Consider the following 26,710-nt stretch of genomic DNA (forward strand, 5'->3'; position numbering starts at 1 on the left):
ATCAGGACCCCCCCCCCTTCTTACCAGTCATTAAATCACGGTCGTCAACATTCATTATATACTAGATATACTAGACAGCTTTTAGATAATGTAAATGTTTTTTAACATCAGGTAATGAACTTTTGGAATCAACATGATAAAGAGTTAACACAATATAAAGATATTTTTAAATCACATAAGAAAGAGTTGACATAACGTAATTATATATTCTCATCACGGAATGGAGTTTTGACATGATGTAATAAAGTATTGATATAATATAAAGATATGTTCACATTATGTTATACACTTTTTACACCACGTAATAAAGCACTGATATAAAGGTAAGATGTGTTCACCTCACATCATGATGCCCTCGCCGTAAAATAAAGATAAATCCATATCACGTATTAATGCTTTGATATAATAGAAATACACACTCTCAAAAAGGAACCGGCTTTTGACTTCGTGTAATGATAAGTTTAATTATAAGACACAATTTACTTGACGTAATACAATTTTGACCTCACATATTAAAGAAATGAAATGATGTAAAGAAAAATTCATTTCATGCAAGAAAGTTTTAACACAATGTAAACACATTATCACTTCATATAATGAATTATTTACTTCCAGTTATGAAGTGCTGACGTAATGAAATTATGTATTTACTTCATGTAATGCAGCATTGACATGATGTTAAGATATATTTACATCATCTCATAAAAAATGGACATAACGTAAAGATATGTTCACATCACGTAATGATAAATTGACATAATAAATGCATAGTTGTAGGCTCTAAGGCAGTGATGGCGTTCCATATAAGGGCATTTAAAGAATGGAGGCGTACAAGGTGAGGACAATCCCCCGCTCTGAAAAAAAGACTTCTCAATTCTAAAAGTAGTATTTTTTCAAAATTTTATGGTTTATATAATCTTTTATCACATTAAATTCTGTATTTCATTGTTTAAATAATTTATTAATAATTTATTTTTCACTCATATTTTTAAGACATTTGAAAACAAAAAAAGAAAAAGCTTCATGTGTGATTCGAACTCTCTCCATAGCGCAGGTTTGGCTCAAGACCAACCGCTTTAACCACTAAGCTACGAAGTATATGCATTATTGACGTCTTTCAGTGTGATTTAAATGAACGGGTTTGTTGAAGCGTAAATTTTTTCAGAAAAGTTCGATTTTCATATAGAATGGGTTCAGATTCCATTTTTTGGACAAATGAAATAGATTTCACATTTACGTTTCCATCTTTTAAGCGTTCATGAAGAATGGAGACTTGACCCATTCATATGGAACGCCATCACTGCCTTATAGCCTACAACTAATGTCATAAAGAGCTGACATAATGTAAAGGAAAGTTAACACGATGCAATAATAGTGTGGGTTAATGTCATAAAGAGTTGACATAATGTAATGGAAGGTTGACACAATATAATAGTAGTGTTCTGCTATAAGGCAGTGACGGCGTTCCATACCCTTAGACCGAATCACCGCATGCCGCAAAATAGACCCCAGAAGATATCTAAATTAGTAAAGAATATAGGTGAGATAAATAGATAATACCAACGTCATACGTACTAATTCGATAACCGAATCAACACACACGCCTCCCCGCACACCAAAGCAACCAGATTCGACCCCCCTCCAGGAACACCAATTTGCCCCCAAAACATTATTAATGTTACCGAAAAGAAATTTATTTATGTTCTCTTTCGCTTCGCTCAGACGAACATAAATTATTTCATATTCTCTTTACAAATATAAAAGCAACTTAAACACGATTATAGAGGAGGCGACAATGTTAGCCAGATTCGAATTAAAAACGTCTGAGGGAAAATGTAAAGAAAAAAATACGTGATTTCAATACCGTTTATTGTACAAATAGAACCTTTTCTGTCCTGTGACAGTCCTTAACCTAACCGTCCTCTGCTGTTTCACTCTTCCACCGTCCATGAGCCTTCAAGGATATATCAGGGATGTCTGGATTGGCTGCGGCTGAAGAACCTCCTTGTCTAAGTAGATGAACACCAAACTTTGAAACGTCCTCTCCAACATCTTTCAATGACTTTAAAAATAAGTTCTCTAACACAAGTATAAGATATGGCTTTGTTACTTTTTACAGGCTTACAAGAATTACATATTTTGAACTATTTTAATGACCTGAATATAATGTCGTAAGACTCTTTCTGAATACGAATCAAATTAAAATAATTTAATAGAACATAGAACAGGACACAAATCAGAATTGAGTTTTGCAACGTGAGCAATGTTACCCCTTCTGTATATGTCAGTCTTGGAGCTTCTAATTTGAATTTCCACATGAGTATCGTAAAAGGTATTATCTGATCTCGTAAGCCTTAACTAACATGCATTTGAACTTCATTTTGGCTCTCAAGTCATTCAATCACATACATGTATGTGGCTCTCAGCCTATGAAACATACAATGTATCTTAATCCTGGCTCTCAGCCAATCAATACACATATCAGGCTCTCAGCCGAACATACGCATAGGCTCTTAGCCAATCATACACATAGACTCTCCCCCAATCAATGCACATATCAGGCTCTCAGCCAATCATTACACATGTCAGGCTCTCAGCCAATCATTACACATATCAGGCTCTCGGCCAGTCGTTACACATATCAGGCTCTCGGCCTATCATTACAAAAATTAGGCACTTACCTTACGATGCAGAATATCAGTCCTGACTCCCAGTCAAAATTATGGATTAATGTCTCAATATCAGAACATAAAACACAAATGCACCTGAATAAGTCTAAATATCTAAATTAACATGAAGTACTATAACGTTAGGGAAAATTTTCACTCCAGCGAAAACACTTTCTTATCAGATCCTGCAGTGAAAAAAAGTCTTGGTTTGTCATATTCAATAGAGCAAATCAAAAAGTCTTTAAATTTTCCATCTGCATTAACCAGCATAGTTCAAAAAAAGCGAAGATATCCATTTGGCACAAGTGTACCATGCACTTTAAAAAGACCTAAATGATAAATAACGTATGGTACACAATGTAAGCAAAATTAAGAAATGTTCTTTAACTGTTTGTACATTTACATGCTCTTTTTTACAAAACAAATTATTATATGATTGAATAATTTCCATCTCTCTGATTGGCTGAAATCTAACTATGTTAGAAAAATACTACGTTTATTGACCTGCACGTGACGTTCCAGGTGAGTACAAGGATTTATTTCCTCTACATTGATCTAAAAATAAATCGGGGAATTCCAATTTGATACAAATGGTTTAAGAAAGCTAGTTAAACGACTATGATTTTTTTTTCATGTGAACCAAACATAAGCGAATATATATTTTCAGGTGGTAAAAGGGGACGCAGGGGCCCCCTCCAACACTTTTACTGAACAACAATTTTTACTTTTTGGCTGTCAGTTTTCTTCGATAATACTCCTTCCTTTCAAAATCTGTCCTATAAAAAAGACTGAAACTACAATTTTTTCATGACAACTAAAATTGTTAAAAAAAAATTTCAAATTGATACAACTGGTAAGGTTTATTTACATTTTAATTCGACTTCTCTCTTGTATTTGGCTAGGACTTAATTAAATGCAAACAAGTAATGAGCTGTATAATTTTATCAGTGAATCATATAATAAAACAGTTATTGCTGTTTTTGAGGTCAATACAATGATCTAGCCATCTGAGGAGTACAATATTCACCGAGCCCATGATTTAAATCATTGTATTGACCTCAAAAACAGCAATAATTGTACAATATCTTTCACCACTTTAGGTATATTGATTATCTGTGGAGGGCCCTTATACTCACTGGCCACATCCCAGCCATACATGTACTTATCTGCAATTCTTATAACTTTTTTCCAGGTATTTAATATGAAGTCCAGCTTTCTGATTATTTTGTTAGCATTCAATACATCACTTAGTCAATATATTTATCAATACTTTAAAAGTCACTTTGTAAATCTGTTAAAAACTTGTACCTTTCTTTGTCATGTTTCGACTTGAAATCAGCAGAACTTTCTCTGAAAACGAAAGTTGAAATTTTGACTTCTAACTCCTTTATGTTCTCGGCAAACGCTGCATCTAAACTGCAGGGGCGTAGACAGGTCCTCATTCAAAATTTACGAACGTTTGCGGGTAAACTCATTGTTGTTGGACGCACCTCTATTTTGGTCGTGAGTAACACATATTCCCGGACTACCGCGTGGAGATTGCTCGCCACCGTCTGAATCGGACATCTTTAAATCTAACTGATAAGTCGTGGCTAACTTTTGTCGAATGACAAAAGAACATATAAAACACGAGTTTAAATGCCCTTAAACCGAATAGACCCCAAAAGATATCTAAATTAGTAAAGAATATAGGTGAGATAAATAGATAATACCAACGTCATACGTACTAATTCGATAACCGAATCAACACACACGCCTCCCCGCACACCAAAGCAACCAGATTCGACCCCCCTCCAGGAACACCAATTTGCCCCCAAAACATTATTAATGTTACCGAAAAGAAATTTATAGGCAAGCTTTTTGAAAAGCTGTTACTTGTATAACATAATTATACTTAATTGGTAGCTTATTGCTAGCTCTCAAAGAATTATTTGCAATCCCCTCTATCGTAAATATATTAAGAGCAGAATCAGATGTAACTCACCCAAATCAGCAATGTTTTCTTGATTATTGTCTGTTTAAATTATTGCGTTCTTTTCTCCTCTAGCACGCCCATTGGAAATACTTGGGAAAACACCCGGAAGTTTAACTTTCGATTTAGTATTGTACATAGTTTAACTGACTTGCCTGTCTGATATCTGCGATATACATTTCGTGCGACAGGGAATGTCAGTCTAAGAATTTAGAAGGTGGTTAAGAGTTGACCTATTGGCTTTATGTAACATAATTAAAAGCTAAATATTTAGTCGATTTCTTTCTCAAAAAATTCATTAATGTCCCCATCAGGCTAAACCCTCTAACAAGCAGATGAAACGCATCAATCAGCATTTTTTTCTTTTTTTCCTGTGTAAATTACTAGTATTGCGTTCTTTTCTTTTCTTTTTACCCGCCCCTTCGAAATAGCCCCGAAAGTTACACTTTCGGTTTAGTTAGAGAGGTGGATTTAAGAATTTTGGAGGAGGGTCAGATTTGAGCTTGATGTTAGATCTACAGTAGCTAAGATAAATACATTATATTATAAGGATGAATGATAGAGAAAAATGTTTGCTACCAATATTTAACCACGCTTACTGAAGAGTTAAAAAAAATACGTGTCATTGCAATTCTAAAGGACATACACAACATACAATTATACGTGTACACACAAACTGTCATTGTCGCAGGCCATGTTGAAATAGAATGGACACAAAACCGGTTTTCAATCGCATCATCTCGGGTCTTTCCGTCAGAGATCGGAAAAACAACCTCGAATGTATTAACATCGCCGGATGTTAAAAATTTATACATTTCCTGTTTAGTCAAATATAGGATAGGGGGAGTTAGAAGTCCCTTTTATAGTTTATTTTAGGTAAAATCATTACATTGAATAATGTTAACTTCATATTCCACAGATAAAAGGTCTCCATGCATTTATTTCATAAATCGTGAAAAAGGAGGGTTGTCATGGCGTCTACCATATACATTCGAGGTCGTTTTTCTGCTAGTCGGAAAGGCCCGAGAAGTTGCGATTGAACCGGGTTTGTGGAAATAGAATTGACACAAAACCCGTGGCTTGCGACGATGACAAACTCTATATTGTACATTCTCCAATGATAATTTTCTAAGATATTCTCGATTTTTAATCATAGTATTATAAGATAAGTTTTAGCTTGTATTGCCCCAAAAGAAATTGATTCAGAGGAGATGTATATAATTACCATGCAGGCATCATTAAATCGCAAAGTAATCCTTTAATGATTGGAACTTTTAATTATGCAAAGAATGAGAAATTAAAGTTAAACAGGTAGATAAGTAATTTATGTTGAAAACTATACGTAATGTACATCGCATTACGCTTCAAAGAAAGATAAAGACTTTCAATGGCTTTTATTAATCCTCTGTACTCACAGATTTGGGGCATTTGTTTCTGTCCTGTCCGTCCGTCTGTATCTCTGTCCGCAAAAACTATAATCTTGGCAATAACTTTTGAGTTGATGGGGCTATAACTACTGAGCTAAACCCATATGTTCTGCCTTTGAAGTGTTTCTTTATATTACAGTATAGAATCATGTTTGCTGCAGCTAGCACAATTTTGAAACGAAAGTAACAGGCATGTAGCAACAGGGAGGGGAGGCTGTCATTTTTTAGCTCTACTGGTCAGAGACCAGAAGAGCTTATGCGATAGTAATGCGTCCGTCGTCCGTCCGTCTGTCTGTCTGTCTGTCTGTCTGTAAACAATTTTTCAAAATGCTACTCCTCCTACAGTTTTGATCCGATTTCAATATAACTTGGCACACAAGTAGACTACACTCAGATACATAATTCTGTGCATCGGTTTTTGATTTCGATGAACGGTGTTGCCGAGGTTACTAAAAATAGAAATTTCTGTGAAATTCTTTCAAAATGCTACTCCTCCTACAGATTTGGTCCGATTTCAATATTACTTGGCACACAAGTAGACTACACTAAGATACATATTTCTGTGCATCGGTTTTTGATTTCGATGAACGGTGTTGCCATGGTTACTAAAAATAGAAATTCCTTTAAAATTCTTTCAAAATGCTACATGTACTCCTCCTACAGTTTCCGTCTGATTTCAATATTACTTGGCACACAAGTAAACTAAACTGATAAAACCTCATTGCATCGGTTTTTGTTTTGATGAGTGTCAAGGATCATTTATCTATTTATTGCTGTTTTAAAATTTCAAGTCGCAACTGCTACTTTTATCTTCCTTTGTTTTAAGTATAAACCAGTAGAGCTACAGTCTTGACAGAGACTTCTGGTTCTCTCTGATTAAAATGCAATTTTTAAAAATCTTTAACGAAAGGTCTCTGACTTCTTTTTAATAAGGTCAAAAAAGGATGATGTAGTAGTGTATGAATAAAATTTTGGTAAAAAGAGTCATGGAATGTTACCCCCACGCTACAAAATAGGATAAATATCTGGAAAATTTTGCCAGTTGTCCTTTTTTGTCTTTTTCTCTATTTTTGCTTGTGAGGTTTTTATTTTCAGGTAAGTTGATTTTTCTGGAGTGAAGCGAACCGAAAACCCTTCAACATACTTAATGTATATTGGATAAACGCCACAACAGCCTTGTTTGTGACAGTATCTCATTATCTCCTATAAAAATAAAGACGATTATATTATTATCAAAATAACCTATTCTATTTTCTGTTTTTTTTCTAATAATTCTATATTCAACACAGTATTTTAATATCATGTTTGTTTTTGAAGATAGAAATGTTCAGCTCCTTGAAAATCCGTGTTTGACCTCTTTGTAACAGCCAATCATATGTTACAATACAGGTATAGAGCCTATCACCATAAAGAAACATGGAATATATATATATCCATATGACAAAGCTTCCATATGTGTGAAAAACTAGTTGTTATGTTAGCGTTTGCGGCAGTGCGCGCGTTGGGCACCTGGCTTGCCTCGCGACGACTGGAATGACACACGCGGCTTCACGAGCGAAATTTCATTTTTATTCAATTTTTAGATTGATTTTTCGGGAATAAGTGGATTAAAGGTAAGCCAAAAAAGGGGGGTAGGTCTGTGGCAAGGTGTGATGTACACCTGATCTTGAGGTACATCAGTACTATTTCACAAATCATACTCACGTCGAGGTGTCGTAAAGATAATATTGATCGAAATTACATATATGCTTTGTTTTACTCTGCAAGTAAAATGTTGATTTTCGTGAAAAGAAAAAAGTAGAAACTATATGCCTCTAAAATCTTTAAAATAAGACCTGATATTGTTTTTTTTAATTGAGCGATTGTATTTAATGCTAATTAAATGTCACCCTTTATGTAATATAATATGAAGATATTTTTATTATGTTTAAGTATTTTTTGCCTTTGTGTCTTAGGAAGTGGGAAGCTTGGAGTATTTATAATGTCATAAATTGGTTTTTACTTTAAAGAAAATTTAAGGTAGGCAAATTGTTGCAGTGTACATATGTTTTGAATTAAGTCGACATTGATTATACATTTTTACTTACATTAATTTATTGATGTGTCTGTTCAGGTGGTCATCCCTGTTCCGTACATGCGTTAAAGATCCACATTCAATTCAGCATTGTATAAGTTATATATTTATATTAAGTTGTTTAATTAAAAGGATGATATTATTGTTTTTAGGATGATTGTAATCGTTTGTGGAATTTACTTTATTCATTCATCTCTAGATTCTTATATATTTTAACTTAAAACTGATAGGGGTAAAAATGATTTTGCTTTATTTGTTTGTAAAACACAATGCTATAAAAAATGGGGGACAAACTCCTTTTTCATGTACGTTTATATAAATGTACGTTTTTCAGACACTTTTTGGTATTGGCAAAAATTCAAAGCGCTGTGATCAATGTTTTAAATTTAACTACAGAATGATTATCGCACGTTTTCAGCTGTCGTTGATGTCCCTGGCTTACTCAACAAAATAGACAGTGAACATGATTTCTTAAGTAATACTATCTTTTTTCTATAAATCCCTTTAGATACCATTTAACAGTACAGTTATATTGAATTTCCAGGATAGACGTTGATGCAAGGGGAAACGATAAGTTTTAATTAGTAGTTATAATAGATTAACTGATTTTATAATACACTACAAGGTAATTCAACAATTTAGAAAACTTTTTGTCAGGTAATGAAGTTATCCATTTACTTACCACAAAAACAAAACAAGAACTGAGAGTGGACCTTCAGAACTTTTCAGGCAAAAAAGCATTTGCCAAATATTCGACATTTTCCATTGGAAGCGAATCACAGAAATATAAGTTGAAAGCTGGTGGTTACAGTGGAACTGCAGGTAATTAGAACTTAACTTAATTACAAGAACATTACGTCTATTATTTTTGATTTTGATTCATGAAAAATACTCACATACAGTGAGGCTGTCGAGAGCTATTGGATAAGACTATCATTTGGTAATTATAAAAAATATTGTATATTAGGAAACAGCTTAGAATATCACAATGGGAGAAATTTTTCCACGAAAGACCAGGACAATGATTCGTCTGGTAAATCCTGTGCTATTATAAGAAATGCTGCGTGGTGGTTTGGATCTTGTGATAACTCTGACCTTAACGGCCCATACCACAAGTCTGCTGTCAAAACGTGGGCCAGCGTTCTTTGGTACAAGTTTGGCAACGAAGAGCGTTCCATGAAGTTTGCAAGAATGATGATCAGACCCAAAAGTTAGAAAAGACCAATTTGATTGAATAAAAATCTTTATGAGTTTTATTTATTCATTATCTTCTGATGTTGGCTGTTGAAAGTCTTAAGATAAATCACATCCTATTTATCAGACAAACAAGGGGCAAATGATATTTGCATAATGCTTTAAAATACAGTCGTTTGGCCAGTTCCGGATTTTGACCAGTTCCGAATAATTCTTAATTTAAGAGCTGATAATGAATACATTCAAAGGTGTAAAAATAAATCGATATCTATGGTAAGAACGCTTATTTATGAGTGTTTGAATTATGCGAAGTTTCGATTTTTTTTTTTGCAGTTCGGTTTCGTTATCGTACTTGAAAGAGTCGACATACTTTTACAATGCAACAAATCTGAATCACCATGACGCGTAACCTCTGAAGAGACACCAGTTTTTCACATAAAACAACATTCCGGATATCAAAAGTGAGTTTGATATGTACTCTAACAAATACATAAAACTTGTCTGAGATAAATATTTAGAACACTGGAAGATATCGGAATATTTTCGTGTTGTCATTTTACTAGTTCCGAATACCCATTTTAAACACTATCATAAATTCATTCTTCGTTGTTTTCTTCATCATAAACATGACGTATCATACCCCTGCTTGAAAAGCAACAGGGGGAAGGGGTATATAGTGATGGGATGTTTGTCCATCCATCCGTCTAGCTGTCTGTACGTCCGTCCGTCTGATACGCTTTGGGGTACCCATTTCTTATCCACAACTCCTCTTCTACCACTGAATGAAATTTAATGAGGCTTCACAGAATTTAATGAGGTTTTCACAGAATCTTTGTTAAATAGTACCAAAATACACCTATTTTTTTTTTACCTGGCACATAATGGTGGTTCCCTTAGCATTACATGATACTGCCATTCTCTCTAGTCCATCTCTTATCCGCATTTCCTCCATTCCAATGAATAAGATTTAATGACACTTTCATAGATTCTTTATTACATTGTGCCATTGTACATGTGACCTCTTATTTAACTTTTTGATCTGACACTTATTTTGGGTCTTCCAGAGCAAAACATGGACTTTTTCACAATAATCATATAGGAGGCGTCGGGTATCATTAAAGCGTGCCCAGTGCTCACAGTTCCCCTAGTTTCTCTTTATTTTTTGGAAGTACAAAAAACTTATTGGTAAGCAATTAATTTAACTTTTCTTAGACATGCCAATGGATAATGTGTGGGGTGTATATTTTTAGATTTAGGGTTGAATTGAATGGGTACCGCTAGGGTATTCGGAACTCGTCGGCTTATTCGTAACTGGTAAAATGGACACTTATGTTAACCTGCGAAATAAATTTTTTTGAGGGGAAGGCTGAACTTTTATGAAACAGTATTTAATTCCACAAGTGATTGAACTACCTTGACAAAAAAACTTAGATTTTGAAATAAAGCCTCGTATATTTATAGCATCGCCGAATCCGTTTCTTATTCGGAACTGGTCAAATAACTGTATAGAACAATTCTGAGAGAGCAGATAATACAATTACTCATGGAGAATGTTATTTTGCCTGTGTGGAGATGGGCTAAACATAAAGAAAGATCTTGAAACTGGAATGGGTTAAAAATATCAGATGAATGGTGTAATCTTGCATTAAACGGTTGAGATGCAATATAAAAAGACATATTTTCAGTATCAGTAATTTTTATAAGAGAAACACTTAGATATATACATGTATTACACAATCAATATGTACTGTTAATTCCAAACTGACAAAACAAAGAACAACTTTGTCTTTACTTGTAAATTTTAATTGTACTTTAGAGGAACTTTTGATTTAATTTTGAAAGTGGTAATCCAAATAATATTTATAACTCCTTTTCTAAGGAGGAAGTTCTTTAAAATCATATGTTTATATTAAATATTTTCTCGACAATTACATTGAATTTGAATTACAAAACGTATATTAGATTTCCAAACATCATAGAATCCTTATAAAGATTAATTGCGGGTTTCAGTAGATACTCTAGATCTAATAAGCTTCTTTCTTTATTACCAACCAAAGTATTGACATCAATAAAGAAGAATTTTCAGGAGTTTTTAAAAACATATTTAAGAAGTGTCACTTACAGAGCGATGCTCCAAGGAAATTAAGAACAAATTAAATATCAAAATTTCACCAAAATCAAGAATACCAAAACGCACGATAATGCTCTACATAAACGTGGGACGGAGCGGATCAGAAACTCTTGACTTGGGAAGATGACTCCTACGTTGACTCCATATATATGGCACGCCAAATTCACAAAAAATGAGCTAAACATATGTTTCACAGTTGATAAAATAGATTTATTGGCGACTGTAAACTATGGTTTACAAACCGTGAACTATAGTTAACAATTCGTAGTTTTCATCGGTAAAACTATATTTAACGGTTGTTAACTATAGTTTACGAATGCTAATCTAAGTTTATCTGTCTGTAATAAGATATTAACTATAGATTTTGTTGATAAACATAGATTCACGTCTGTAAACTATAATTTACAATCGTTAAATATAGTCAAGAGTTGTCAATCATAGTTTACAAATCGTGAAACTGTATTTATCAGATAATCTATATTTTGCAATCGCAACTGATTGTTTTCAGTGTTAAGTATAGTTTACGGTTATGAAACACAGATTATCGCGTTAACTATGGTTTACACATGTAAAATATGGATAAACGTTAAATATAGTTTAGAGTCCGTAAATTATAGTTTACAACCGATAAACCTAGTTTATCGACTATGAAACTATGTTTAGCTTATTTTTGTGAATTTGGCGTGTCATACATACAATGTAAATCTCTTTGAACTCGAAATAAAAAGACATAACATGGTCTAACACGTGCACATGTTTCAAATTTGGAAACTTTACAAGAAAAGGACATCATTGGCAACCTAACAACAGAACTTTACGATGAACGTGATGCCTTCATATTTTCTATCGTCAACTTCCCTTTTTATATGTAGTAATACATGTATACCAGCATTATTTGCATATGGTGTTTATATTTCCGATTTGATTCAGCTAATGAAATACCCTGGAACAAGAACAATTTCTAAAACGAGTTAAGCTAAAACGAGTTAGCTATTGACAAATAATTTAATTGATACAAGGATGTCATAGATGTTTTCAGAGGTTCATATTCCAGTTTCCAATAGACTTTAAAGCTGTTTATTATATATAAAGATTTCACTAGTTAATGAGTCAAGACTTACATGAAAAAATATATGTTTGAGTTTATGCATTTTATAAAGAATATAAAAAAGCATTTCCAAACTTCCATCCAAAATAAATTAACACATGTATTATTAAGTATGGTTATCGTCGACGTATCAAGTTAAAATGTTGAATTTACTAGGTGTAGATGCATGTAAATGCAAAATTTACAACAATAACAAAAAAAAACTATTATCATAAGGTAAATTCTGCGTTTACCTCCGCCTAGTAAATTACAACATGCAGGATTTGATTGCCTATAACCCGATTAATACAAAGCTCTCAGAACAATTTAAATCTATATAGAGAATCTTACGAATGTAAAACTTTGTACATGGCTCATTTACTGTTCAGAACTGTTGGATTCTGTTCAAATAATTATAGTTTTGAATTTCTAATTTTAAGATATTTACTCGTTTATTTTAAATAAAAGGTTTAAGATGATATTTTGAGCTATGTCTGCTTGTCTAGCAGTTTTGACGATGACTCGTTTATTGTAACCACTGCGCTATAGTCTTCATTTTCTTGTGGAGTTCCATTTGGTTTCTTTTCAGGGATATCTGAAATGTACATTTTAATTCATTATGATATGATATGAGAGAGAGAGAGAGAGAGAGAGAGAGATTGCATTGTAATTATTTTAATTAAGTACATGAAACTGAGTCGGGCTGTGCAACTATTGTACCACTGTCTACAGTGTCAAGGTCATCTACAAAAGAAAGGAAACATTTTATGCACTCTAAAGGTTATAATTTTAAATGGCTAATTAATATTTAGTGATAAAATTTATATCTGTTTTGTTATTTTCTTAGTAAGATAAGAAATTAAGTTAATTCAACCAGCTACATTTAGATAATATATAATGCACATGTAATTTAAAAGACTGACGTTTTTCCCTAGATCTTAACTTATATGCAATAGACAATTTTGGTGAACAAAGCATTTTACTATAAAAGCTTTAAAAAACTACTTAGGGAAAATCTTAATTAGCACATGCATCATAAGTCATCACAACCGACAATTAACACATAGTGAATGTTGCTGAATTTAATGGACTAATATGATAAAACTAGTTAGTCAAACATATTCTTTAACTAAAGTTTTGAAAATTTTCAATTCAAATTGGTATAGGACAGTTACAAATTCAAATTGGTATAGCACAGTTACAAATTCAAATTGGTATAGGACAGTTACAAATTCAAACTGAAAACATCGAAAAAGAGATGACTGACTATAATAACATTTAAGGCGTACTTGATACCCAGTCTTTGGGCGTTCTATACCTGTACTCTTGTCGGGAGAATCTTCCTCGTCTTCGTTCTTGTCTGCGTTCGATTCACCTGAAAAATATACAAAACAAACTCTTTAGAAATTAGTGAATCGTTTAAATGATAGGAAATATTTGCGGTACATTAACAATGCATCCAGGAAGAAATGGTCATTGATTTGGTGTATAAACATGAATTATGATCATTACAAGGAACCTTTCTTTTTTTCTTCCCTTAAACAAATCTAAGGTAATCTCTAAAAAGAAACCTGTCAGGTTTGATAAGGTCCAAAACCTAATAAGATTTTTTTTCAAAATATTGCGATTTATTAACCGTAAACCTGGAAATGGTTAATCACTTTTTTTCTCATTTTTATCAAACATTAGGAGTTGTATAATTTTAAAATAAACGAATAAACCGATAGAGTATTATTCAATTCTTTATCATGTCGCTAGTTGTGTAAAAAAAAAAATAAGAATGTCACTCACCAACTTACCAAGAAACCAACGCGAAACATTCACTTAAATTAAGCATTGTAATTTTACGATATCTTTATCATTGTTATCTTAAAATTTACATCCTTGAGTTACATAATGCCATATCATTTTAGTCAAAAAATATGTGATGAATTCAACACAGAGGCAAAAAATTGAAATTTTGGCACCAAAAAAAAAATCAAAAACCCCAACTTACTGCTATTTCTCTTTTCTTTCGTGACTTCTTGATACTTTTTCAAATTCAACTTAAATTTCTCCAGTTCAGCTCGTAGACTGCTAGTCCGAGCAAGAATGTTCTCAGCCTCGTTTTCACTCACTACACAATCTGTGTCTGGATCTTGCTCTAACTTCTCTATTTGACAGTCCAGAAAAGCACTCTGTAATCGAACTTGACTACTGAGTTCCAACACGGATTTCTCAATGTCCTGCAGAGTTGGGATTAAGTATCCATCAGACGCCATTTTAGAATTTTGAGACCGTCTATCTTTATGTTCAGCATGTGTTTTATGATGTCCGAATTCATTTTCTTCCTGGCTTGTGGTTATGCCGTTTTAAGTTGCTCGACAATATAATCTTATGAATTTCCGGTTCCGTGTTTGAAGTTTATTTTATTTTCTATAAAGTACTAGAATGTACGAAGATTGGTACAAAACTCTTTTTCTATACAATAAAGTAAAGAAATTTTGAAACCATGTCCTATTAATTGTTAGGAAACATTTTGGTAAAACATGACCTTATGATGAGGTGTACTTGCAAATGAAATCATAATTACCTCTATAGAATTTGCAAAATTATGACTATGAGGAGATACTAGTGGTTGAAAAACCTGCAACAGCATCTAATGTGCCAAACACATGCCTGTTCAAAAGTTGATCTTATTCAAGATATACTCTTCATGAAATGGTGAAGATAAAGACCATTGGTCGATCTAAAAACTTTATAAAGAATACAAATCTGCAAAGGATGCATAAACATTACCAACTGTATATTCCAAGCGTGGGGTCAGGTGCCTAAGACGGCTAAGCATCCCCTTTCGACCGGTTACATCCGCCGTGACTCCGTTGTATGGATCATGTAGACGGAACATTCTGTTGTCAATTTCAGTATAAATGCAAGGCCAAAGATACGACCTAATTATATGTCAAATTGGCAAACAAGGTCATTGTAACGAGCATATAAGTTACGAAATGGTGACTTTTAACAAAGTTGTTAAGATCCCTGTCACATCAACTTTTCTGTGAGTAGCCTGCCTCATTTAAAGAACTCGTAGTCAGAGCTCGCTCTAGAGTATGGAATAAATTGGGAGACGTTAACATATGGAACGCCATCACTGCCTTATAGCATACAACTATGCATTTATTACGTCAATTTATCATTACGTGATGTGAACATATCTTTACGTTATGTCCATTTTTTATGGGATGATGAAAATATATCTTAACATCATGTCAATGCTGCATTTACATGAAGTAAATACATCCTTTCATTATGTCAGCACTTCATAACTTGAAGTAAAAAATTCACTATGTGAAGTGATAATGTGTTTACATTGTGTTAAAACTTTATTATGTGAAATGAATGTTTCTTTACATCATTTCATTTCTTTAATATGTGAGGTCAAAATTGCATTACGTCAAGTAAATTGTGTTTTATAATTAAACTTATCATCACATGAAGTCAAAAGCCCATTCCTTTTTGAGAGTGTATATTTCTACTGTATCAAAGTATTATTACGTGATATGGATTTATCTTTATTTTACGGCGAGGGCATCATGATGTGAGGTGAACACATCTTACCTTTATGTCAGTGCTTTATTACGTGGTGTAAAAAGTGTATAACATAATGTGAACATATCTTTATATTATATCAATACTTTATTACATCATGTCAAAACTCCATTGCTGATGTGGATATATTATAACGTTATGCCAACTCTTTCTTATGCCATACTTATAGCAGAACACTACTATTGCATTGTGCCAACCTTCCATTACATTATGTCAACTCTTTATGACATTAACCCACACTACTATTGCATTGTGTCAACCTTCCATTACATTATGTCAACTCTTTATGACATTAACCCACCCTACTATTGCATTGTGCCAACCTTCCATTACATTATGTCAACTCTTTATGACATTAACCCACACTACTATTGCATCGTGTTAACTTTCCTTTACATTATATCAATTGTTTATGACATTTACACATACTACAATTTTATTTCGTCAACTTGCATTTCGTTATGTTTACTTTTCATGACAATCTTAGTTTTTATTAACTGATGTGAAAAGCTCATGCCATACTGTGCGCACTCTTCTACATTATGTCGATTCACTATTACGTTATGCGAACGCGGGTATCCTCGGCCTTTATATGAGCATAACGTATTTTCCGCGTTCCGCAAGCACTAAAATGGCGGGAGAGAAAACTGTCGTAGAAGAGATTCTCAGCGATTTCGGAATGACATCTTTAAATGAAAACTTTAAGCGACAAATGATTGACAATCTTGAAACATGCAAAGCCTTAACACTGCGACTGTGAATTAAAGTCACGTCGAAATTCAATGGTGTTTACTTTAATCTGATAATTAAATAAATCAAATATTATGAGTCGTGCAGCAATCATTTTTTTCTTTTTATTTTGAATTGTTTTTTTTTTTTATAAAAGTCTTAAACTTTGTAGGACATTGCATTAGTTTCACATTAAGTTTAGTTGAATTAAGTTGAAAACTTTTTTCTATAAAACTATAAAGCCTGAGAGCTTCTCCGCTTTCCGCCCTTGGTCTCCAACCATATACCGTCCCCCTTCCTTGTTCAAGATTCCCATATCTGCCACTGATATGTGCCCATGCATGCTTACTAAGGCATATTCAATTGATTTAGATGAGCGACTGGTAGATTTTTGTAATAGAATTCTGGCCCTGGAATGATTAAAAAAAATTACTAACTCCAGTGACGTAGCATCATTTTTTGAAAGAGGAGGTCAGCCAGTAAAAAAAAACATTTATCCGAAAAAACTAGACAAGCCAAGAAAAAAAATGTCCAAGCCCGAAAATCCTATTTCGGGGAGAGTGGTTCAACTTCAATCAATCCTATTTTTTTCCAGATATATTATATTACCCTTAGTGGACTATATTTCAACAAGAAGTGGGGGTGGGGGGGGCTGAACGTTATATTTTCTATAGTAAAGTTTTGTCTGGGAAAAGAGGGGGGTTGATATTATGTGCCTGTAATTTGTCCTAATAAATCACGACCCCCCCCCCCCCCTTCTTACCAGTCATTAAAACACGGTCGTCAACATTTATTATATACTAGATATACAGCTTTGACATAATGTAAATGTATTTTTGCATCAGGTAATGAACTTGGAATCCACATGATAAAGAGTTAACACAATATAAAGATATTTTTAAATCACATAAGAAAGAGTTGGCATAACGTTATAATATATCCACATCACGGTATGGAGTTTTGACATAATGTAATAAAGTGTTGATATAATATAAAGATATGTTCACATTATGTTATACACTTTTTACACCACGTAATAAAGCACTGACATAAAGGTAAGATGTGTTCACCTCACATCATGATGCCCTCGCCGTAAAATAAAGATAAATCCATATCACGTAATAATACTTTGATATAATAGAAATATACACTCTCAAAAAGGAATGGGCTTTTGACTTCATGTGATGATAGGTTTAATTATAAAACACAATTTACTTGACGTAATGCAATTTTGACCTCACATATTAAAGAAATGAAATGATGTAAAGAAACATTCATTTCACGTAATAAAGTTTTAACACAATGTAAACACATTATCACTTCACATAATGAATTTTTTACTTCAAGTTATGAAGTGCTGACATAATGAAAGGATGTATTTACTTCATGTAATGAAGCAGTGACATGATGTTAAGATATATTTTCATCATCCCATAAAAAATGGACATAACGTAAAGATATGTTCACATCACGTAATGATAAAATGACGTAATAAATGCATAGTTGTATGCTATAAGGCAGTGATGGCGTTCCATACAAGATCGTATCTTTACATAGATCGTGCTCTAGATGCGACATATACGTAGACACTACGCTTTGATGGCATTCCTTGACAGTACAATCATTGATCAGACACTTTTTATTATATAAATCTTTCACACCAATAAGAGTTAATTAAACTCTTTGCAAAGAAAATAAATCTTAAAACATTTCTATTTTATAGCCCAAAGCAAATTCATGTACGAAGATCATCAATAAAATGTGGAATCAAAGATAAAAACGTCCATCTTTAATTGTAAGGCAAAGCCGAGGTTCTTAACATGTCTCAGACGAACCCTAAACAAAAGAAAGATCATTTATAAAACGTTGTATCAAAGATAAAAGATGATGCTATAAACATGTCTCTTTCACTTTGTTTACTCCAGAGGTCCAGTAATATTCAACCTACACCCAAAAGCAGAACCAATGGTAGCTTTTATGTGAAATATGCACTAAGAAGATTAGAAGGCTTATCGTACGGAATATCAAAAATATATCGGTCCACGGGGTATTTTTCTTAAATTGATTAAGTTAATTTATGCGACATTTAAATTTGATATTTTTTTCTTAATGATATTCAAGTAAATTGAAATCTTATTTTATTTCTCTACTTTAGTTTTAACATTTGATTATTCTCCCTCTTTCACAAAGATGGATTCCACATAAGCAAGAATTTTTATTCCAATAAGTTGATGCAAAAAGTCGTGTTGTTCTTTTAATATCAACGTTTAGTCTATGAAAAAGTATGCTTTTGACAAGATCAGGAATCATTTCTTGTCATTATTATTTTTTTAATTTGCAAACTACTTCTTTGTTAAGAAATATTATTTCTGAATTCCACATTCTTAATCTTTCCTAAAAGGCCCATAGGTAAAATTAACAAAAATAACCTAAAAAGATGTCACAAAACTTGCTCTATCTAATAAGAATTTTAAGGAAAAATACGAATAAAGGAGATACATGTGGTTTTCTTCAAATTTAGGTCCTTAATAATATAATACCACGGCTTCGTGTTTTGCAGCAATCAAACCTTTTAATACTTACAAGACAACCTGTGTAGCCGATCCGACTGTGCTTCTGTTGATAGATTATTAAGATAAAAACGTAGACCAAGGTCTAAAGGCATTGGCTCATTCTTTCAGATAACTCTGTCTATATGAAATCATTTTGGAGATCCATGTATGTATTAGTTAGCAAAGAAATGAAAGCACTTACTGCAAACGTTAAAAAATCGATTCCACAATTGCAAAAAGCTTTATAATTTTCATCAATCAATTTCAAAGAAACTATAAATGTACCTTTACAATTGATTGAAACTCAGTATATTGCTACGAAATTCTACTTCAATGCTTTGTTTATTAAAATGGATTAAAATGGATTTCTTGTCAAATTTCTTTTCAAGAGATATTTCAAGTAACATTAAGAAAATCTTTTCTTTGCGTTTTTCTTCCCAAGTTCCGCTTAAGGATTAACGAATTTTGTGCAAGAACAAAAAAATCGGTTGTTAAAGAAAAAGAACTGTGTCGATTATCAGAAGTTTAAATAATAATTGTTGTTAATGTATATTTATCAAATAAGTAATACATATATGCAATTTTTATTTGTGACCTACATACTTGATGTGCTTGACATAAAGGAATATTATTTTTCATACATTTATGGATTGTGCTTAAAGTATAACGATAACTTTCTCTGTTTGGAATAATTCGGATTACAATTAAACCAATTAGTATGATATATTAGTATTGTAAGAGAAGAAGACACAGAAAGGTAGAGTTCATGTGTTTGATCTGTTTCTTTGTTTTGTTTTACTTTGATTTCCCAGGGTGTTTTTTCTTGTTGAATGGTTAGCTGAAATGAATATAGCGAAATTCTTTCTAATCTTTTTAAAATAAATATTGATAAAATATATTTTGTGCATTTAACTCGCTGATTAACATTTGATTGGATTTATCTATCAAATGGAATGAAGTAAGTTATGTTTAGAAGTTCATTTTACAATTAGCTGAATTTTTTGGTCTGAGTCGTAAGTAATGGCCCCTGAACACTTTTTAGTGCATCCCTCCATTGTCGACTCTCTGAATTCAGATCCTTCAGTCACTTTTCTCTCATGTTAAGTTCTCATTATACGGGCAATGAATGAAATATACCAGAGTTTCTCTTTAGCCGTGTCTCTTTTCACAACTTTATATTTTATGTCTGTAAGGTGTGGCTTTGTTTCTGTGAAAAGTGACTGCTTCTCTGATCTGTGTCTTTATAAACACTGAAGACGAGACAGGCGTAGGTCTGATCTACGTCATCACTAATCATAAATAATTTTATCACAATGAAATTATGTTATATGTAGTGTCCTTTTCAGGTAAAAAAGGTTTGTTTAATTTTATTATTTCTTAAGGTTATCATAAGTAATCTTATTTTATAATTTTAAAAAAAGGTAAATTGTATACTTAGAAAAAAATTTGCTGTTGATATTATAATATTGATATTGTAAAAAGTACTTTTTATTCTTAACCATTGAAACAATGCTGCATTATCTCGTTTCATCATGCTTATTGTCGATCAAGTCAGATCTCAGTGCGATTAAATCTGCATTTAATGTACTAATATTCTTTTTTAATTCGCCGTCGAGATGTAACTAGTCAATCTCATTACAAAAACTAATATGGCTGTACTTTCTTACTTTACCAATTCTGGAAACTGTTCAATATATAGAATCAGTATTAGACAATGCAATGTAAAATTTACACAAAACAATGACCTGATAATAATGTTTTTCATGCTAATGGATACGACTTGCATATACACGTATCTTATATGTAAAAGTAAAAAACCAAAAATATCACAAAACATTTACTGCAACATGGGAACATGGCGAAAGCGCTTGCAGTAAATATTTTGTGAAATCTTTCTATTTTTACTTTGAAATATACCAAAAAACTGTACCGATTCTTCATTTTACTTTTGAAATCACGTATCTTATAAATATAGAGGACCTTGTTAGCTCTGCTCCTATTTTGTATTGTTTTGTGGACTTTTGATCTTGAATACTGTTTGTTATCTCCATATGTTTTACAAGATCAGTTTAAAAACATATCGCGTAAATTGTTTATAAGGTTAATTTAAGACTATCCATTGTTTCATAAAAATATATTAGCAACTGAATGATGTATTTTTTTCTTGCAGATGGATACGACTGACACATATCCTGTGAACATATCAGTTCAGCTTCAAACAAGATACAATGTATACGCGGAAGGCACCTACATGGACAATACATCTCTCTCGAAAACAGATGATGCAGGTGTTAATGGAATGGAAATTTATAATCTTGCAAAAAGTATTAGAAATGTGTGTATCCCAATTATTGTCTTCGTTGGAGTTTTCGGTAATTTTGTGTCCATGTCCGTGTTTGCCTCTAACTACCTTCGCCGATCCTCTTCCTCTACGTTTTTGGTGGCACTGGCCTTAACAGATAACGTTTTCTTGATCTGTCTGTTCTTCACCTGGCTTGATGGTTCCGTTGACAATATCCTGACGTCAGTAAGAATCTGTCAGGTCATTTCCTATTTGACCTATGTGTCAAGCTTCCTGTCTGTGTGGTTTGTTGTCGGATTTACATCTGAGCGATATATCGCCATTTGCCATCCCTTAAGATCAAAACTTTTCTGTACACATGTACGAGAAAGAATAGCCGTTCTTATTTTCATAATATTTTCTGTAGTTCTGTACAATTTCGCGTCTTGGACTACGGATGTGTACACTTCCGAGAAATTCACAAGATGCACCTACAAATTACAATACATCAAATTTCTCAATATTATCACGTGGCTGGACACTGTTTGTACAATGATGATTCCGTTTACTTTAATATTTTACATGAATATGCGTGTTGCATGTACAGCTGCCAAATTCCAAGAAAAACGGAAGGCATGTTTGTTACCAAGGGATGCCAAACACGTTAAACATAGAGCGCTTCGATCAAAACAGCAAATGCGAGTTACACGAACATTACTTTTGGTCTCTACTACGTTTTTGGTTTTGAACTTGCCAAGTCATGTGTTCAAGCTTTCCACTCTTATCTCTGCTCACCTACACCCCTCCAACGCTTACAATATAAGCATGGCACAGTACCTTATACAAGAAATTTCGCAGTTGCTTTATTATACAAGTTTCAGCATGAACTTCTTTTTGTATGCGTTATATGGAAAACATTTTCAGCGATCTCTTAGTTTTATGTACGAATCTCTGCGACTGAAATTCGGCTGTAGTGACAGAATGGGATACATAGAAAGGACGAGCACTCTAAGGAGCTGGACTTGATCCCATGACCATTTTAAGTCTTGTTCTTTGACTTTTTTCTCGACTTAACAGTGACAGAATGGGATACATAGAAAGGACGAGCATTCTAAGGAGCTGGACTTGATCCCATGACCATTTTAGGTTTCGTCGTTCTTTGACTTTTTTCTCGACTTAACACTATTTTATAAAATATATATTCTCTTTTTGATTATTGAATGCTTCAAAATTTTGAAACACTTCATAGATAGTTTAACAGGGTGAGGCAAATAAATATGAACAAGTAGATAAATAGTATTCACATGGTTACTTAACTGAAGAATCCTCTGATTGTTTCTTTTAAAGGCTACTTCTATTACATTTTGGTCTATTTTTCAAGAAACCTGGATGACAAGTTTTAGGTGAACTATACTAAAATATATGATTATATTTATCAAATAAAGTCAAAGATTCTTCTTAGAGGGGTAAAATATGTTACAAAATATTTTTGTACAATGTATACAAATCTATTGTTGTTATATATTGAATGTTATAAATTTTAACCTGTCTATTACAAAATGTATTGTGGACATGAATTTGATAAATTTGATAAAATGTGATTATTGCTTGTTGTTTTATACTCTATAATTTAGAAAAGTGAAAGTCATTTTATCTCTCATACCGTTTAGTTGTTCGCTCGCAATTTTGATCACAGGAGGAAAACTGGGAAGATTTGAGTGGACATACTTTTCTATGAATGGAAGTCTCCATCTCTATTGTCGAAAAACGTCAATATTATTAATATTATTTTAATTCATAATATCCGATTGTGTTATATGTTAAAAGAAAAATGAACCCAGTAGCAAGAGTTAAATTTCTTTAAAATACATTTTTTTTTAAAAATGCATGACATTCATGACTTGAATATGATCATCAATAACAGAGTTCAATTAAATAGCCAAACATAACATGCATTGAAGGACACGAAGGCAACATAATTTCTTTCTTCTCATCTAACTGCATATACATTTTTTTTATCATAAAAACCTTGCTTGCTTAATTTTCATGGATAAAAAATGAAAAAACAGTAACCATCTCACTGTAATATAACAGCTACCTCATGGATCTACTACGTTTACAGTATCAGTTCATTATAAAATAAAACTGACTCATGCATTATTACAGAACAAATTAACTGGATATTCTAGGAAAATGTCCACAACAGGTATGAGTAGAAATACAGACGAGATGAAAAAAAAAATTATGGAGAAGATAGCCAATTAGATTTTAAGTAAAGATGCAAATAAGTGCAAAAATGGTGTTTAGCTATCTGCACATAGATAACAAATACTGTGTTATAGTTGTGTTGGGGCTGTGCATTTGTACTTGTGAAGTCCTGAAAATGTAGCTGCACATTATTTCAGCAAGATCCTGGAAGCGACACCCAAACAACAAACATATTGATCCACTGAATATACCGTATAAACGAGTAACACACGAAATTACGTCCCCACGAACAAGTAAAATTTTGCTTGCCGGCGAACATTAACCCCCCCCCCCCACGAATAAAAATGATTACACAATATATTGGTTCATCTCAAATGTCTGCAAGCAAAACTAATCCCTAAACGTTTATATTTTCCTGTTTTTTTTTTCATATGATGTTGTACTTTTTTTAACATAAAATCTACTCGCAAGAGTTTTTTAATTAGACCATGTAATTCATATTGACACCAACCATTAGCCCTTAGTGCTAGTTACCAGGGAGACAGCTGCTGACACGAAGGGCAATAAACTTCTTGTTATATCCTTATTATCATATAAGATATAAAAATATTTGTGATATTGTTCCCAAAAATTAATTGTTTTCATAACATTTTCCTTATAAGTTTTGCATTGATCTTGATGAATTTCACATTCATTGTATTCAATATATTGTGTTTTTTATAACAGAAAGTACCAAGGGATAACGAATATCTTAATAACTGTAAGATTTTAAATGTCCCTTTATTGCATTATTACCATTCCGTCGTTTGAATGTGTAAGTACAAAATGCACATTGTTTTCCATAAAAGATTTGAAATACCTGATTGTTTACTACTAAAGTCATCATTTTAAAACTATATTTTATTTTGAAATTTCAGACCCGGCCTTTGACTTTTTGATCTCAACTTTAGATTCTAGTCATTAAATGAGTGCAATATTGATTTCCAGGGTATCATTCGCTTTCATTACTTCTCTTGCAAATGGACTCAAATTTGCTGTCTTATGTGTTAACGAATCAGGCATATGTCAAATATTGATGGAATTTCCCAGGAAAGCCATTTGGTTTGATAAGATGGGATTTTCTTCTAATTTCTCATGGCTATATCTTGACATTTGATTAATTCAAAATTTTAAGAAAAAAGGATAATGAATAGTAACATTCTTAATCAATTAATTGACTTTACTTACAGATGTCTAGGGCTCAGGCTGGGGCTTAAACACGCCTTACCTTGAATTAATTTCATGTCATGAACTTAATTAAATCTAAAATTTATTAATTAATATAAGGGCTAGGCCTATTTGTATTGTTTTTTTAAAATAATAATTGTCTTTTATACCATTATAATTAAGTTAACATGATAAGCAAAGATCCAATGGAAAGAGTATCAATTCATGTTAAGTTATTTAAGCAGTATCGATATGTCTGAAAAATATCTTCCTGGTCAAAATGTCACTTCTATTTATTCATTTGCAAACTTCCTCTCGCATGATTACCTTTTTTTCTTTTACAAATCACCATTGCTACGCTCCTTTCTAAGTAATTGATTTATGTACTGTTAATAGATTATTTCAGAATATATCGGAATTACAAGCATCTTTAGAATTGTTGATATAAATACGACCCACAATGGATCTTCGTATACAATGCAAATGATCTACATTTTTACAAAAAATGTACCAATAGATTAATAATTCATCGCAAGAAAGAAAACTCTCAAATAATTTAAAACATTTAAGAAATAACTGTCTTTTTTTTCGGTGTCATGATGTGATCAATTGATTGGCTTGCGTGATAATTTGCATAAATGCCGAAGGCGTTTATTCATAAAATAATCACGCAAGCCAATCAATTGATCATCGTCATGAAATCGAAAATTCTGACTGTTATTCCTTATATTTACATGGTATTGATTCCGCCAATCCACGTGCTAGCCCTGCTTCTTGTCTCTATTTGTCTCGCCCTGCACGTGATTTTTTTTTAAACTGCGCCTATCGATGAACCAGTACATTGATGGAGAAATAAAGTACATTTATTTAGCTATCTGTAATTTTATCTCGAACAAACACATTGGAAATGTAGATAAAAAATTATAGAGCATAAAGCCTGTGTTATTTCACTGTTGATCATTCAGTAGATAGAATCTATTCATAAAGTATGAGGAATAAAAAAATGTTGTGAGTTGAAGTACAAAAAATAATCTATTTTTATTTTCATATATAATATTGTGGGAATTAGTGTGCATGACATGAAATAATAAAGCCCCTTCATTAACTCTTAACTCAAACTATTCCACATTAATAAAAATGTCAGCTAGACATTCTAAAAGACTATCTGCCAAATGTTGCTAAATACGGAAAACGTCCTGTAAAATAACAAAATTAATGTATTGATATTAAAATATATGATAATACATGATATAGACCGGATATTTCTTTAAAAAGATACTTTAATTTTAATTTGTAATTTTAATTGAATCATTATTAGGAAAATGGCTTGAATATAAAAAACCAATGCTCTTTAATTAAAACACATTTTTCTCATTAAATGAAGCTAAAATCAATCTTACGGTAATGAAACAGCATTTATTCAATACAAAATATACCGACTTAGTGTAAACAATATAATTACCATTGCCTGAAAAATTGTGCTTACAATAAAGAATTTTCCTTTTCATGCTCATTCTTACATCGCAAGTTCGAATCCCTTCCGATAGGCGAGGAGATGAGTCCTTTGGGTGTGACCGTATAAACTGAGGTCC

The 26,710-nt window shown here is 32.5% G+C and overlaps 3 protein-coding genes across 3 annotated transcripts; 2 read left to right on the forward strand and 1 right to left on the reverse strand.

The window, feature by feature from the left end:
• Nucleotides 1-8,423: 8,423 nt before the first annotated feature.
• LOC134281274 (ryncolin-1-like) lies at nucleotides 8,424-9,367 on the forward strand. Its single transcript, XM_062763748.1, has 4 exons — nucleotides 8,424-8,447; nucleotides 8,539-8,617; nucleotides 8,800-8,964; nucleotides 9,110-9,367. The coding sequence occupies exons 1-4, from the start codon at nucleotides 8,424-8,426 to the stop codon at nucleotides 9,355-9,357; spliced, it is 516 nt and encodes a 171-aa protein (XP_062619732.1). The 3' UTR covers nucleotides 9,358-9,367.
• A 3,655-nt stretch (nucleotides 9,368-13,022) lies between these two features.
• Nucleotides 13,023-14,969, reverse strand: LOC134281271 (uncharacterized). Its single transcript, XM_062763746.1, has 4 exons — nucleotides 14,551-14,969; nucleotides 13,873-13,929; nucleotides 13,242-13,298; nucleotides 13,023-13,149 (listed from the first exon to the last, which is right to left on the reverse strand). The coding sequence occupies exons 1-4, from the start codon at nucleotides 14,813-14,815 to the stop codon at nucleotides 13,043-13,045; spliced, it is 486 nt and encodes a 161-aa protein (XP_062619730.1). The 5' UTR covers nucleotides 14,816-14,969; the 3' UTR covers nucleotides 13,023-13,042.
• Nucleotides 14,970-21,593: 6,624 nt separating this feature from the next.
• On the forward strand, nucleotides 21,594-22,730 carry LOC134281272 (probable G-protein coupled receptor 139). The gene has a single exon (XM_062763747.1). It carries the CDS (start codon nucleotides 21,594-21,596, stop codon nucleotides 22,728-22,730), a length of 1,137 nt encoding a protein of 378 aa, XP_062619731.1.
• The last annotated feature ends 3,980 nt before the right edge of the window (nucleotides 22,731-26,710 follow it).

This window comes from Saccostrea cucullata, unplaced genomic scaffold (assembly GCF_032062105.1).
Source record: "Saccostrea cucullata isolate Sc308-1 unplaced genomic scaffold, CSIRO_AGI_Scuc_v1 ctg5625, whole genome shotgun sequence".
NCBI lineage: Eukaryota > Metazoa > Mollusca > Bivalvia > Ostreida > Ostreidae > Saccostrea > Saccostrea cuccullata.

Coding starts and splice junctions, on each gene's coding strand:
- LOC134281271 (XM_062763746.1), bottom strand. CDS start 14,815: ATGGCGTCTGATGGATACTTAATCCCAACTCTGCAGGACATTGAGAAA. Junction 13,299..13,872: donor TTCTCCCGACAAGAGTACAG/GTATAGAACGCC, acceptor TTTCTTTTGTAG/ATGACCTTGACACTGTAGAC. Junction 13,150..13,241: donor ACAGCCCGACTCAGTTTCAT/GTACTTAATTAA, acceptor TGTACATTTCAG/ATATCCCTGAAAAGAAACCA.
- LOC134281274 (XM_062763748.1), top strand. CDS start 8,424: ATGGGGGACAAACTCCTTTTTCAT. Junction 8,448..8,538: donor GGGACAAACTCCTTTTTCAT/GTACGTTTATAT, acceptor ATTTAACTACAG/AATGATTATCGCACGTTTTC. Junction 8,618..8,799: donor CAGTGAACATGATTTCTTAA/GTAATACTATCT, acceptor ACTTTTTGTCAG/GTAATGAAGTTATCCATTTA.
- LOC134281272 (XM_062763747.1), top strand. CDS start 21,594: ATGGATACGACTGACACATATCCTGTGAACATATCAGTTCAGCTTCAA.